Raw genomic sequence first — 15,357 nt, forward strand, 5'->3', positions numbered from 1 at the left:
TAAACCTGCAGTCTGAGAGCAAAGTGCTCGGTTAGGAACATATGGAACAATCAGGTCACTGATGTTTGATGGAGCTTGGTTATTAAGAGCTTTATATGTGAGAAGGAGGATCTTAAAATCTATTCTGAATTTAACAGGCAGCCAGTGTAGGGAAGCTAAGACAGGAGAGATATGATCTCTCTTTTTAATTCTCATCAGAACTTAAGCTGCAGCATTTTGGACAAGCTGAAGACTTTTAACTACATTCTGTGGACTTCCTGAGAGTAATGAATTACAGTAATCTAGTCTTGATGTAATAAATGCATGAACTAGTTTTTCAGCTTCACTCCTGGAAAAGATGCATGACTTGAATGACATGTCCCGGTCGAACATAACACCAAGGTTCCTAACTTTGTTCTCGGGAGACTAATTTAATGCCATTCAGGTCAGGTGATTGACTAAACAATTTCCTTTTCCGAATTTCAGTTCCATAGATGAGAACTTCAATCTTGTCTTGATTTAAAAGCAAAAAGTTTTGAGTCATCCAATTTTTTAAGTCTTCAAGACAAGCCTGTAATCTAACTAACTGATTAGGTTCATCAGGGTTAATGGATAAATATAACTGAGTATCGTCAGCATAACAGTGGAAGTTTATCCCATGCTGTCTAATGATTTTACCAATTGGGAGCATACAATAAAAATAACTGGTCCAAGCACTGAACCCTGTCGTGCTCCACAAGTAACCCTGGAGTATGAAGAAGATTTGTCATGTACGTTTACAAAATGAAATCTGTCAGACAGGTAGGATTTAAACCAGCCTAACGCTGTTCCTTTGATCCTTACAACATGTTCAAGCCTTTCTAAAAGAGCATTGTGATCAACTGTGTCAAAGGCAGCACTGAGATCTAACAAGACTGGAACAGACACAAGATTCTTATCTGATTCCATAAGAATATCATTTGTAACTCTCACTAATGCAGTTTCAGTGCTGTGATACTCTCTAAAACCAGACTGAAATTCCTCAAACAGATCATTAGTGTTTAAATGCTCACAGACTTGGATGGCCACTATTTTTTCAAGGACTTTGGATAAAAATGGAAGGTTATATTGGTCTATAATTCATTGGGTCATCTGGATCCAGAGAAGGCTTCTTAAGTAAAGGTTTGATTACTGATTTGATTACTTTCACCCATGGAGCCTGGCCAGGCACAGCTCGAAGAAGAAACTTGGATCCCCCTTCTCAAGGGCTCACCACTTGTGCTAAGGGCCAAAGAGGTTGGGCGTAATGTGTGATGAGTGGTAGCAGAAGGCGGGGACCTTGGCGGTCTGATCCTCAACTGCAGAAGCTGGCTTCGGTATGTGGAATGTCACCTCTCTAGGAGCCTGAGTAGACTGAGATGACTCCAGTGAACAAGAGGGTAGCTCCCTCCACCTATGTGTGGGGGGACAGGTTCTGACTGTGGTCTGTGCTTATGCACCAAACTACAGTTCGCACTACTTACCCTAATTGGAGTCCTTCGAGGAGGTGCTGGACAGCGCTCCGTCTGGTGACTCCCTCATTCTGCTGGGGGACTTTACGCCTACGTGGACAACGACAGTGAGACCTGGAGGAGTGTGGTTGGAAGGAACAGCCCCCCTGATCTGAATTTGAGCGGTGTCTTGTTATTGGACTTCTGTGCTTGTAATGGATTGTCCATAATGAACACCAAGTTCAGGCATAAAGGTGTCCATATGTGCTCTTGGCACCAGGATACTTTAGGCCGCAGCACGATGATCGACTTTGTTGTTGTCTCATGTGATCTGCAGCTGGATGTCTTGGACACTCGGGTGAAGACAGGGGCGGAGCTGTCAACTGACAACAAACTGGTGGTCAGTTGGCTTCAATGGTGGGGAGGATGCTGGTCAGACCTGGCCTTCTAAAACGTATTGTGAGGATCTGCTGGGACAACACATTCTCACACCCAAAACGGCTAAAAATTACGAAGGGTGAACAAGCGTTTTTTTCCTGTTTCGGGTGTGAGAATGTGTTGGCTGGGAACGTCCGCAGTATCTTGTGAGAAGAAGTTTCAATTCCCACCTCCAGCAGTACTTCCTCCATACAGTATATACATTTACCAAATTTGACATTGTGTGCTATAGTGTAATATAATGTCTTCAATTGGAGTCCTGTTGTCTTTATCTGCCTATACCACACGTCGTGTATCAGATGTTGGTAAAGATTTTTAGAAGCAAGCCTTTTTAAACTTCAAAAACAAACCACCCGGTCAGTGGCGCCTCCAGCCATTTTTTATAGGGGTGGCCAGCAATAATCTGGTCCTTGTGGTAACTATGGGAGAGTTTATCCTGTGGCAGTGCATTACATGCTCCTACGTTCTTTTTCCTAATTATTTCAGATTTTTTGTTTTAGAGCAGTTAAATTTGCCTGTTGGGGCCATTACAAAAATCCTCAAAACTGTGGAGTGTCATGACTCAAGGTATGTTTTTAACCCAAGACATGCAGAAATCTGACTCGTATAACCGGCTGAATTAAAGTAGTCTTTATTATAAAGGAGAACAAAAAGAGCACAGGGAAGTCCTGTGGGGTGGATCGATCACTCAAGTTCATTCAGAGTTCGGGGAGAACGGGGGGGGGGGGGGGGGGGGGGGCAAGGGGGCCAAGGTGAGCTCTGATGAGTCCAGGGGTGATCCGGAATTGGTGAAGCAGCGAAGAGGGTCCAAACAGGAACAACGGAGGAGGATGAGACGTGGTGTGAATAGTCCAGGGTTTAAACAGCGAAGATGAGGTAGGTAATGAGATCCTGGGAGAGGGGAAACAACACCAAAAGTTAGGATAATCCAAAGAGCAGTCCAAAATCAGTCCAAGTTCAAAATCCAAGAAATCCAGAAAACGAAGGTCAAAACGAGTTACAAGAATGAGAGCGAGTGGCTGGGGCTACCTATACTGGCGCAATCATCCGGCGTAGTGAAGTGTCTCCATCCTCCTTTTATACCCGAGTTCCTGATTGGGAATCTTCTGCAGCTGCAAACCCCTCCGCTCCTCACCTGTGGCAAGTCAGCCTGATAGTGGTGAGATAGGAGATGGTGTCACTCACCTCGGCTCCGGAACATGACATGGAGATTCATACAACATTACATTGTGTTGGGGTTATTAGGAGCAAACAATTCGTAAGCTTTAACTTACTTTTGGATTCTTCAATAAATTCTGTAAATATGGGAATATTTACTGATTTATTAATTAATTAAGATATTCTTAGATATACGGGGCACCATTCCCCTTTAACCGGGGAAAAATTGAATCCAAAACTCTTATCAGTCTTTCTTGAAGTTCGTAGAATCCTCGGAGCAGAGACTTCTCTTCGACACAACAAAGCTACTGGAGACGGAAATCTGAATTTTATAACGTTTAATTAACAATTTGTCAAATGAATAAACAGTGGCATTAATGAATAATAACCATGTGATTTAATAAAAGGATGTATATTCAAAATAATGTTCAAGGTGTTTTGTGTGTATGTATGTGTTTGTGTGTTTCTAAAATGGAGTCTGTATGCAAGATGGCTGACCCCTTTGTCTGGCTAAAGTGTGGGTGGCAACTTGCACTTTAACTTCCAAGGCACTTAGAATCAGTAGTAACTTAACCTTAAATCACTCAAAACATTTCAAAGGATCATGAAACAACACAAAAGATTAATCACAAGTTAATATCTTTTAGTTTCACCACTTGGCCATAGTAGGAAACATTTAAAGATATTCAAACAATGATAAATAAGCAGTTTATTCTTTCAAAATGACCCGACGGACGTGTTTGGGACGAAAGAGGAAAACACGAAGCTACTTTTTAAGCAATAGCGCGGCTTTATTGCTTATTCTGGACTATAGAGGAAACGGAAGAAGAAGGAGAGAAAGAGATGAGTTTCTGATCACCAGAAGAGCGAGGCGTCCCTCACTCTTTGAGTTGACGGTTCTCCGTGTTTCTCCGCAGTTTGGCGTCGTCCGTCGGTTTGATGCTTTCTCCGTTGTTTGGCGTTCTCCGTGAGTGTTTCTCCACGGGCTGGACACAAAGAGAACGAAGTTTCTTTTGTGCTGAGTTTGACAACTTACAGCGTCTCTGAGAGCTGGATGGAGTTGTTGCTTTCCTCCGCAATTCTGTGTCCTTAAACATCAGCTGGAGGGGAGCAGAAACGAGCAGATCTGATGGGCTTGCAGTTTATTTTCCAGCAGTTCCGTGGTCTCAACTTGGGCACTTAGAGCTTCCGCGTGCTCAAGGGAGTCGGAGCGTTCGACAAGCGTGTCCTTACCGCCAGGTATCCTGGGCAAAAGAACGAGGTTCCTTTGTCTTTCCTGATGATTTATAGTCTGAGTTCGCGGGAAAGCTCCGTGACTCCCGCACATGCACAGAATGTGTTTCTGGTATTAGGCGGTGACGTCATCACAATGCTTCCATGTGCAAAGCATCATGGGAAATGAAGTTTCTTGGCGCTGATGTGATTATTTGCTTTTCAGAGCAATTTAAGCACAGTCATTTTGGAGAAAATCACTGCATAGTAATTTCCTCATGAGGTCAGACCCTCAACATTCCCCCTTTTGGTTTCGGGGATCGCGCCCAAAGCTCGATCGTCGGAAGCACAGATGGGTTTGTTCCTCATGAACGTAGGTCGACTTGATTGTCGGAAGCACAGGTGGGTTTGTCCCTTAGGACGTTGGTCTCCTTGGACGCCTTTGTCTTTGTCTTGGATCCTGGCCAGGCACAAAACAAAAGAGGATAGGAAACGGGATAGTCCCCAACGCGCATAACGAGAAGAAGCCACTCACGCAGGTGGTACGCAATGATGATGTCGTCCATGCAAGAGGTAGTAGTGTAGAAGGAGGAAGGTCGGTGGGCGGTTAACTCCACGAGGGGACACAAAGGCATCTCACCGCCGGCCATACAGTTCAGTTTATGGAGCACGCGGTGATGTACGAGGTCCATAGTCCGCAAACGCGCATTGACTTATGTGGTCCCAAGATTCCCCCCTTTTTGGTCCAAAGGGAGGATCAGGACAGTCTTTGGGCTAAAACAAGGACCATAAAACTAAGAGGTACTACAATGTGCTGGTGCGTCAGACAGAGTCATTGACAGACTGTGCTGGGCCGGCACATAACCACTAGTTAATATGTGACCAAGTACGAAACAAAATTACAGAAAACCCCCCCCAAAAAAACAAACATATAACATCCAAGAAAATTCATAGCAACCTTGAGGTCTCATAAAATACATTCTTAGGTCATACATTCGGTGTGTAGCTTATAAAGAATGTGATATACTGCAACACTCAGATAAATATGTGAGGTAGACTAAAATGAGAACTACTCTTAGGGTTACAGAATAAAGAAAATGTTGCTCACCCCCTTTAGACAGGTGTGGTACATTCACGCTTGGAGTCTCCCCGAACGCAGTCACGAGGCACACCGTAGGTGAGCAAGTGCATCTTATCTTGGAGTTTCTTAACACGCCTGTAGGCGGAATAAGCCATCACGGCCGTGATGAGCCATCCCATCCCCAGGGCGACCAATGTGCAGATTAAGGTGGTATAATCTGTGTCTATGTAGCGTCTTGGGTATCTATTCATGGGCGTCAAAGTAAATTCACGCGGGGTTTGTGTGAACTTAACAAATTTGGTTCCTTCAATCAGGAATTGTTGGTCAATTTCTAAATCAAAGGCAAAGTTATAACCCTGGAAAGCGTCCATGATCTCAATCTCTGAGTCATGCTGTTCGAGGTTGAGATGATGGAGTGCCAGGTTTCTAGTTCAAGGTGGAAATGCCTACCGTCCTTTCAAATACCAAAGTTTAGCATCGACCTAAACCTATAGATGTGAGGTGTCACAATTATGGGACGTTTAATAGGAAACCGAGTTCTAATTATTATTATTATTATTATTATATTTTTTTTTGCATCAACGTGAATGGGAATTGCACTGCCTAGGCTGTACGCTAGGTGGATTTGTGAAAGGTGCACAGTAGAGGGGTAGCAGCTGTCAAGCTAACTTTGAGCAGGTCCAGTGGTACCAAGTACGGGGAAATACGACTTTCAACCAAGCTGTCCAGCGTGGAACTTACTTCCCTGAGCAGGTCCTGCATCAAATCTCTCACCACTCGTGTGTACACAATATCCTGATGTACGGTTTCAGACAAAGTCTTGATTGCACTTAGAGATTCATTAATCAGAGCATAGTGTAGGTACCAGAGTACCCTGTAAGGTTTTAGTAGGTACATCCTGTTAGAGGTCTAGGAGGAGTTTCTCTTGGTTAGTGAAAGGGACGGTGGGGGGGGGCCTGGTTCTTTGTCGGTTAGTACATGTTAGTGGGTTAAACGTGCACTTTCCCCCCTTTCCATTTCCATGCATAGAACTATGTAGAGACTACGTCTACCTCCTGCGGGGAGTCTGTTCTCTGTACCCGCGGGGACGGTTTGACGTAGGGTTTGATTTGGTTTGCATGCACCCATTTGTAGACAGGCTCCTGTCTCGCTTTGGTGATGCGTAACCTGTATGCAACTGGAGAGAGTTTTGCCACGATCTCAAATGGTCCTGACCAGCAGGGCAGGAACTTCTTAGGTTTGCATGCCGGTTGGGCGAACCGAAAGTAGAATACTTTGTCACCCACCTCGTATTTGCGGCTGGTTGTCTTTTGGTCGTAGTAGGCTTTAGCGCCTCCTACGTTGGTCTCCAGTTTCTTCTGAGCGTGCGCGAACGTAGCTCTGAGGTGTGTTTTCAAGTCTGCCACATACTGATGAGCGGTATAGGCAGTGGCAACACTGACATCCTCTGGGTGATACAGGAGGTGCAGTGGTAGAGTCATCAGTCTGCCGGTCATCATCTCAAAGGGCGTAACCCCCGTGGATCGCTGGGGAGTGGACCGTATGGCCATCAGGACCAGAGGGAGCTCAACGTCCCAGTCCTTCCCAGTGGAGCAGACGTACTTTTTGAGCATGGAGATGACCGTGCGGTTCATCCGTTCGACCTGTCCGGATGACTGTGGGTGATAGGGAAGGTGGAATCTCACTTCCACTCCCAGAAGTTCAAACTGGGACGTCATTACACTGGATGTGAAATGAGTTCCTCGGTCAGAGTCAATGCAGAGTGGAAGTCCCCATCGACTGAAAACATGGTTAATCAGCAGTACAACGGTTGTGACGGCTGTATCGTTTGGCACTGGAAGGCACTCAACCCACTTTGTGAAACTGCAAGTTACAGTTAGCATATATTTGTTTCCTCGTGCCGATTTGGGAACCGGTCCAACCCAGTCGATCTGCAGTTGGGACCAAGGGAAGGTTATTCCCCTGCGTTGCAGTGGTGCTCTAGCAAGCGGCTGGGAGGGTTGAAACTGGGCACAGATGAGGCAGCCTTGGACATAGCTGTGTACGTCCATGGACATCGACGGCCAATATGCTACTTCTGTCAGTGACGCGAGGGTAGCTTTTGCTCCGCGGTGACCTCCAACCGGAGTGTCGTGGGCATAGGCAAGCATCACTCCTCTGTGGTCGAGTGGAACAACCCAGCGCGGCGGGCTGTGGTCGTGACGCATGTAAACTAACAAATCGTTTTGTAGTTTCAGATGCGCGAGTTGACGATGCAGGGTTACCAAATCTCGGCTTGCGCCAGTAGGTGGTGACGGTTGTTCAGGCATCGGGCCCTTTTGGAGAAGCTCGCGGATGAGCTTCAGGTCAGGATCTTGTTCCTGCATGGTGACTAGGTCCGCATCATGTGGTTGTCTGCCTAGAAACACGGGTACCTCAACGGTCCGAGGTTCGTCTGCCTGTTTAGCATGGCGACGAGTAATCGCACAGACCTCGTGAACAGCCTTGGGTGGAAGCCACTCGTCTTTGAATTCCCAACAGGTTCCCTGGTCAGCACCGAGCTTAGCAAGGCGGTCCGCTTCGTCATTACCATCTTTCTCCGGACCTAGGGTCCTGGAGTGACCTTTGACCTTTTTCCAGTAGACCATTATGCCTTTCTCAGTGGTGAGCAGATCACACGCTAGGAATAACTCCGAGTGTTTCACGTCTCTGTTCCTGGCGTTTTTCATGTGGTTCTCCTTCCACATGGGGAAGTGAGAAATGAAGCTGTGTCTAGCGTAGTTTGAATCTGAGCAAAGGACGATTTGAGTGATGTCCAAGGCTGCCGCCTGCTGGAGGGTTATCAACACTGCAGCAATTTCGGCGTACTGACTAGACTTTTGGCCCAACCGGTAGTGATTTGGTTGCTTAGTGTCACAGTCCACCCAAACGACTCCAACCCCAGCACGGAGCTGGCCTTCGTGAAGGTAGGCACATCCGTCAGTGTAAACTTTCGGAAGCCCTTGGCAAACATTCTCATCAAAGTAGCGATGATTGGATGCGGTTGGGTAGACTGCGGCAGGTGTGTCCAGGGGGCCCATGACGGAGTCAGAGTCACAGTGCTGGCAGCCTGCTAGCCCTTGTCCTAGCGCTAGCTTGGTGTTCTGACCATACTTGACCTCAATGTTGTATCCTTGGAGCACCATCATCCACGTCGCAATGCGGCTGTTTGACACTCTTCCTTCGCGCAGACGCTGGCTGTTTAGGAAGGTGACAGGCTGATGACACGTTTCAATGATCACTTTCTGTCCACCGATGTATCTACAAAAGTGTTCGACGGCCCAGACTGTAGAGAGGAGAGCTCTCTCGCAGTCTGAGAACTGGAGTTCCACCTTGCTCAGAGGCTTGCTGGCGTATGCCACAACTCTCATGTCCTGATCGTGTTTCTGCTTCAAAGCAGCGCTCAGGCAGTGAGAGGAGAAAGTAGCCTCTATGTAGAACTCTTTATCCTTGTCTGGGTAAGCCAGACAGGGTGCGGACGCCAACTTCTGTTTTAGGAACTGGAAGGAGAGTTCTTGGGGTCTGTCCCACACGAAAGGTGTGTCGTTCCGAAGCTGCTCAGTAAGGGGCCTCGCTGTTTCAGCGTACTCCTCAATGAACTGTCTGGAGTAGTTGCAGACTCCGAGGAAGCTCCTGAGTTCGGTCAGATTAGCTGGGGCTTTGATGTCCTGAATGGCCCTAATGCGTCCCGCTTGGGGCTCGACTCCATTAGGGCCCACCAGCAGTCCAACATACTCCACTTTGGTTCGACACCACTGTCCCTTGAGAACCGCCAATTTAGCTCTGGCGTCAGCAAGCTTTTGCAGCACGTGACGGAGTTTGGCCAGGTGCTCCTTGAAGGTTCGACTCCTCATCAAGATGTCATCGACATATATGAGGTTCCCTCTGGAAGCAGCATCTGACATGGCTTTGTGGAGGAAGATGTTGAACTTGGCAGGTGAGTTAGAGTAGCCAAAGGGGCAGCGGTTCCAAGTATATTGGCGATTTCCAAAGGAGAAAGCCAGTTTATACTGGTCCGCCGGCTCAACCTTCATGGTCCAGAAGCCGTTGGCTACGTCAACCGTAGAGAAGAAACGAGCATCTCTGACTCTGGCTAGCTCCTGATCTTAATGGATCATAGGCCACCTGGAGAGAGGCACTTGTTTGTTCAGTGCACGATAGTCTATGGTGAGACGCCATTTCCCAGTCGGTTTCAGAACCGGCCAGATGGGAGAGTTGTAAGTGCAGTTACACTCTCTGATTATGTTTTTCTCCTTCAGCTGATTGAGGATCTCCTGGATCGACTCATAAGCAGCGAGGGGAATCTTGTACTGACGTACAAAAGTAGGAGGGGCATTCGGGTTCATCGGAATGCGAACCGTGTGCAGGTTTGTGAGTCCACAGTCCAGGGAGTCCCTGGATAAGACGGACTGAAACTCATAGAACAGGCTTCTAAGCTCTGCTCTCTGCTCCTCTGACTCCAGCGCATCCGCTTTGTCAAGCTGCTGGCTGACTTCGGCCTCGAAGCCGTCATAAGGTTCAGAGGAGGAGGGTCTCTGGTCTTCCGGGCTTTCAACCGGTGACTCAGAGGGTTGAGTATTTATTGCAAAAACCGTTAGACACTGACCGCCGTCAGTATCTAAGGTTGCACTGCAAATGGGTTCCTCAGGAAGGGCTTCATGCCGCTTGATGGTAATCATTTGTGAGGGGAAAGTACTGAATGTGTCTGCACCAACCTGTCTGTCGTTCAAGAACAACGGAAGTTGTCCGATCACGGGGACTGAAAGTTCGAAGTCATGGAATGAGCTATCTATCAGCATGCCCAAGGGCTTTCCTGCCGGCATGTGGATAGGACTCTGGGTCGGATTTTCGACCAACAAGTACGCAGAACGATTGTTCAGCTCCAAGAGTGGCGTGCCACAGACGGCTAAGTTGAGCTCCAAGAAGTGTGGTGATGGCTGGAAGAAGGCCTGTGTGCCTGGCAGCTTCTGATGCTTCATCAGAGTCAGACGAACAGGGACTCCTTTGACCAGTGGGGGCAGAACCGTGCTGGCCTCAACCACTGCACGGCAGGCCTGTGGAATGGTCTGTCCGGACAGCAAGTGTTCAGGGCCTTCTGAGCAAGGCTCAGAGGATGGTGTGGCTCGGGCCCAAAGGACTTGATTGCAAGTGTCCAGCTGGGCACCGAGTCGAACCAGCAGATCTGCTCCAATGAGTGCAGGTGGATCAAGCTGTGGTATGATGCTGAATGTATGTGTGAGCTGTCTTGCTCCAAGCTGGATAGTCAGGGAGCAGACCTCTGGCGCTTTCAGGAGCCTCTGCGGCCAAGTAGCTGACAAGAGTCGATGACTACGTGTCACACTGACCAGAAGGGGGTCCTTCTGACGCGGGTGTTCAAACGTCTGTTGGCTGATGGCTGACTTTTCCGACCAAAGAGCAAGGCGAGCATCTGAGATGTGGGTGCAGTTGATGGTAAGACCACCAACTATGTGTGGTGCATATGGCTGCAGGCTGACGTTCTTCAGCGAGCAGAGAAAAGATGAATGTGTGCGGAGAGGAGTTCCAGGAGCGGTTTCGTGCCTTTGCAGGCGGACATCGTCTGTGGGAGCCGTAGGGAGGGGCATGACCTTGGAACAAGGGTTTTGCGGCTCACTTAGGCTGACTTCAAGAATGGAGGATGGTCGGATGCTATCTGGGTTCCAGGGCTTAGGTGTGTCCACCTGGGCCTACAGTTGACCCTTCTGGCAGTCGATGAGGGGAGCTAGACGTTCAAGCAGGTCCTGACCAATGAGAAGTGGTTCAGTGTCTAGGTGGCAGACATAAAACGGGTGAACCAGAGTCATGTCTTGGAAGGTGATATCCAGCCACGCCCGGTGAGTGATACACTCCCGGGTCTGGGTGTAGCTGGTGATTTTCAGGTCACAGGGTTCTACCTGGACTGGTTTCCCGAGCGACCGCATGGTGTCAGACACGCGATGGAACAGTGTGAAGCACATCAGGGTGATTTCTGAGCCGGTATCCAGCAGGGCATCAACCTGTATGCATCCACCTACGTTGGTGCTACAGTACAAACGGCGAGCATGATCATGGTTTGTTAAGTCACCAAGGAACTTCAGAAATTTAGTATCAGGTTTCTCTGGGGGGTAGATTTCAGGAGACTCCTGTGGTCTACCAGTAGTGTTCCCCCAGCTGATCAGGTAGCTCCTGGCCATGCTGGGGGGTTGAGCCATGCCTAGTCATGCGGACGTTGGCTCTGGGTCTGGCTTCTTAGAAGAAGACTTTGGTGCAGGGGTCTCATCTGCAGATCTCAGCTGTTCCTTCTGTTTAGCTAGGAACTGCTGAAACATCTCCTGGAGGTCGGCTTTGGTCAAGTACTCACCTGTGGACTTGCGTTCGGGACTTACCTGTTGGCGGCGCTCCTTAAACCTTCCACTGTTCCGACCTGCCTGCCGTTGGTTTTGGTTGGGCCACTTCCTGTCTGATTGTCCAGACCTAGGCGGCCAATCAGCACCCCCCTTCCCCTGTTGAGGAGATTGGGACTGCTCTCGCGGTTTAACAGGTCTAGGTTTAGCAGATTTTGGCTTAGTGGGTGGAGCTTCTGTGCCTTCGAGCTCCAAACGCGGCTCGGCGTCGGGAGCTAGGTGCATGACGCGGTGATGTGCGTCAGGCTTTTGGGGCTTCCCGCCGGCTTCCCAAGCCTGTTGAGCGTATCTCCTAATCTCCTGAGTTGTCAGTTTTTTCATCCGACAATACACTGAGACTTCAGAGCGAACACACTCGTGCAGGTTGTGAATGAACAGGGATCTGAAGGCAGGGTCTTCCTCGAGCCCAGGGCCGTTTCGACCTTGGAAATAAGCACTTTTGAGTCTGCGATAATACTCTCTGGGGGGTTCGTTTCTCCCATGTTTGATGGAGAAGGCCCCCATTGTAGCTGACGCAGAGTCTGCATACGTGGCGTATTCATCTCTCAACGCTCGGCAGAGCGAGGAGTACCGATCTCGAATGTCAGATGGTAGTTTCCATGAAACCGTGCACCGTTCTAGATGTGGTTTTCCAAATTAGCTTGAGCTTTTCCCTTGAAGAGGGTGCTGGAAGATCAAGCAGACAACGTTCTATCTCCCTGAGATAATCGTCGACGTTGGATTCATTGGTGTTAGGATCAAAGCGTTCTATGTCTTTAGCTAGCGATTCAATTTGACGTACACGGAGCCCTGACTCACGGTACGGCGCGTCATCCTCTGACTCTGACCCACGGTCTGTCTCAGAGGGCGCTGGATATCGCTGGTGTGCTCTGGGCTCCCAATGTTGACTCCTGGGGCCCACAGACCCCAGACGTTAAGACACAGAAGCTCATAACCAAGCATTAAGGGTTTCATTCCAAATCCAGCACCCTGAGACTTTCCACTGGCTGTAAGGAAAGAGGCTGAGGAATAGTGAGTGTGAGAGCCACTGTCCATGATGAAACATCTAAGTTCCAAACATCAAGGATAAGACCCCAACAGATGACGTGCTCAGTGAATGAGTCAGACAATGTAGAACAGAAGAGGAGGTGCTGGAAATGCATGGTGGGAGGACAAACCCCACCAACAGATGACTGAAGTGGTTGATTTCAAGAAATCCTACCAATGGCTAGAAAGAGCTGGTCTGAAGGACAGCACAGCACTTTGCTGCTGCCTGCTTTAACCTATGATAGAAGATCGCAGACTTTATCAAAATGTGACACACCAGAGTAAAGTAAACCAAATTAGTCTCAATAAATCATGAATTACTTTGTTAGTCTAATTTTTCTTTTATACAAGCTGGAGAAACACAGCACTTTATGCTTTTGTCATATCAAAAACCCCATTCTTCTGTACTTGTATCAATCTGAGTGTGGCGCCATGATTAGTGATCTATTCTTCTGTACTTGTATCAATCTGAGTGTGGCACCATGATTAGTTAGTAGATCATTAAATGGAACAAATGAGGTTTGAGGACAGAATAAACAGAGTCAAAGTGCAGCTGATCATTTGTATAAACACAAGCTCTTTCTATGCAATCAGTACTTTTCTGTCTGTGGTGGATGGAATAAACTGTGAGCTGCAGCTAGTAGAAGGTAAGTGGTTAATGGGGTTTAGAACATTTATTTTTTCCCCAAATGCAAACCAATTACAAAAGTTTAGTCTTCTATCAAACAATGAGCCACTTTATTTCTTTTTAAACATGTTCTTTTTTTTAACTCTGAATTAAAGGGCCATGCATTTTTATTATAAAAGTTGTCAAATGTGGTCAGATGTGTTTTTTCTTTTTGTTGAGAAAAAGTCTCCATTAAACCTCAGTTTATACATGAAAATTGCAAACATTGTGTAATCCAAATTAACACTCTGTTGAACCCTTCTCAGTTCACCACGATGTGCGCAGCCTTGGTTCTGTGGATCTTATCAGCAGTGGTCTGTGTGGGGGGAGGCCATCACCATTTAGGGTATGCCAAGGAAAACCAAGAAACTGCTGTGGACAGCTGGGACAACAGAAACTCTCTAGTGACTTCAGCAAGCACAGAGTTTGCTTACCGACTGTACAGGAAATTGGCAGGTCTCACTGAATCCCAGGGCAAAAACGTCTTCTTCTCACCTTTTAGTGTGTCTGTTGCCTTGGCTGCTTTGTCTGTAGGGGCAAGGGGGGAGACTCACAGACAGCTGTTCAGTGGTCTGGGTTTCAACAGCTCCCAACTGGCCCAAACAGATGTAGACCAAGCCTTTCGTATTCTCCTCGCAAGCATGCAGTCTCACAAGGACATAAGTGCAGGGACCGCTGTGTTTGTGGACAGCTTCTTCAAGCCCCAGCCTGAGTTCCTGGATGTCCTAAAACAGTCTTATTATGCTGAAGGCTTCAATCTTAACTTCACTAAAACCACAGAAAGCTCCAATACCATCAATAAGTATGTGTCAGGTAAAACCAATGGAAAGATAGACAAACTGGTGGAGAGTCTGGACCCAGACACGGTCATGTATCTCATCAGTTACATTTACTACAAAGGTAAAACAAAATAAGTTTGTTTGTTTTCTTTCATCCTGATACTTCGGAATCTGATGTACTCAAGTCTGTTTGCTGCTTCGACAGGGAAGTGGGCGACTCCATTTGATCCTCGCCTGACTGGGCCGGAAGATTTCAACATAGATGAAAAAAACAAGGTTCAAAATCTCACAGATCTGAGATGCAACATAATTCATCAGCATGCTTAATTATTCTGGGAACAACTAATTATTCATTTCCAGGTTGTAGTCCAGATGATGAAAATAGAAGAAGGAAATTTTGAAACTTATCATGACCAGATACTTAACACAACAGTCCTCCACCTTCCCTTCAACAACTCCTACTCCATGCTGCTGTTATTGCCTAATAATATGGAAACTCTGGAGAAGGCCATAAGCCCAGCTCATGTCACTAAATGGCTAACATGGAAGAAGCCCAGGTTTGGAGATTTAACATCTAGATCCAACTCCAGTCTTTATCTGATAAATTCTTACAATTATTTCTGTTTTCCATTTATTAGTGAGTACACCATCTATGTTCCGAAGTTTTCCATCAAGACGTCCCACGAGCTGAATGGGGTGTTGACTGAAATGGGAATCGCGGACATGTTTGGTAATCGTGCAAACTTCAGTGGCATTTCAGAGAAACAAAACCTGGTGGTGTCGGCGGTAAGGCTGAAAAAACTTATGACTACATTTATTTGCCTTCAAACTGTCATGCAGACTCACTCTGCCTTCCCTGTGCTGTAAGGTTGTTCACAAAGCTTCTCTGGATGTCGATGAGGTTGGAGCCACTGCAGCCGCTGCCACCGGCATTGGTTTTATACCGCTTTCCTACCACTTTGTTCCAGAACTGAAGTTCAATCGTCCTTTCATGGTGATTGTGACTGAGCGCAACACTAAACACACACTGTTCATGGGCAAGATTGTCAACCCAAACATCTGATGGAAGACATGTTTCTGCTCTCACTGTTGTAACAAGATACATTAAAAACAAGTGGTTTATCTTCTT

General features: G+C 47.3%; 1 protein-coding gene across 1 annotated transcript; it reads left to right on the forward strand.

Moving 5' to 3' along the window:
• Positions 1-13,310: 13,310 nt before the first annotated feature.
• LOC107393680 (alpha-1-antitrypsin-like protein CM55-MS) lies at positions 13,311-15,357 on the forward strand. The gene is made up of 6 exons (XM_015972223.3): positions 13,311-13,429; positions 13,716-14,349; positions 14,434-14,504; positions 14,589-14,785; positions 14,867-15,014; positions 15,097-15,357. The coding sequence occupies exons 2-6, from the start codon at positions 13,725-13,727 to the stop codon at positions 15,289-15,291; spliced, it is 1,236 nt and encodes a 411-aa protein (XP_015827709.1). The 5' UTR covers positions 13,311-13,429; positions 13,716-13,724; the 3' UTR covers positions 15,292-15,357.

This window comes from Nothobranchius furzeri, chromosome 17 (genome assembly GCF_043380555.1).
Source record: "Nothobranchius furzeri strain GRZ-AD chromosome 17, NfurGRZ-RIMD1, whole genome shotgun sequence".
NCBI classification, from domain to species: domain Eukaryota; kingdom Metazoa; phylum Chordata; class Actinopteri; order Cyprinodontiformes; family Nothobranchiidae; genus Nothobranchius; species Nothobranchius furzeri.

What these genes read in the sequence shown, in the direction of transcription:
- LOC107393680 (XM_015972223.3), top strand. Translation starts at nt 13,725, where the DNA reads ATGTGCGCAGCCTTGGTTCTGTGGATCTTATCAGCAGTGGTCTGTGTG. An exon ending in ACATAGATGAAAAAAACAAG is followed by an intron (nt 14,505 to 14,588) that starts GTTCAAAATCTC and finishes ATTCATTTCCAG; the next exon opens with GTTGTAGTCCAGATGATGAA. An exon ending in CTAACATGGAAGAAGCCCAG is followed by an intron (nt 14,786 to 14,866) that starts GTTTGGAGATTT and finishes TCCATTTATTAG; the next exon opens with TGAGTACACCATCTATGTTC.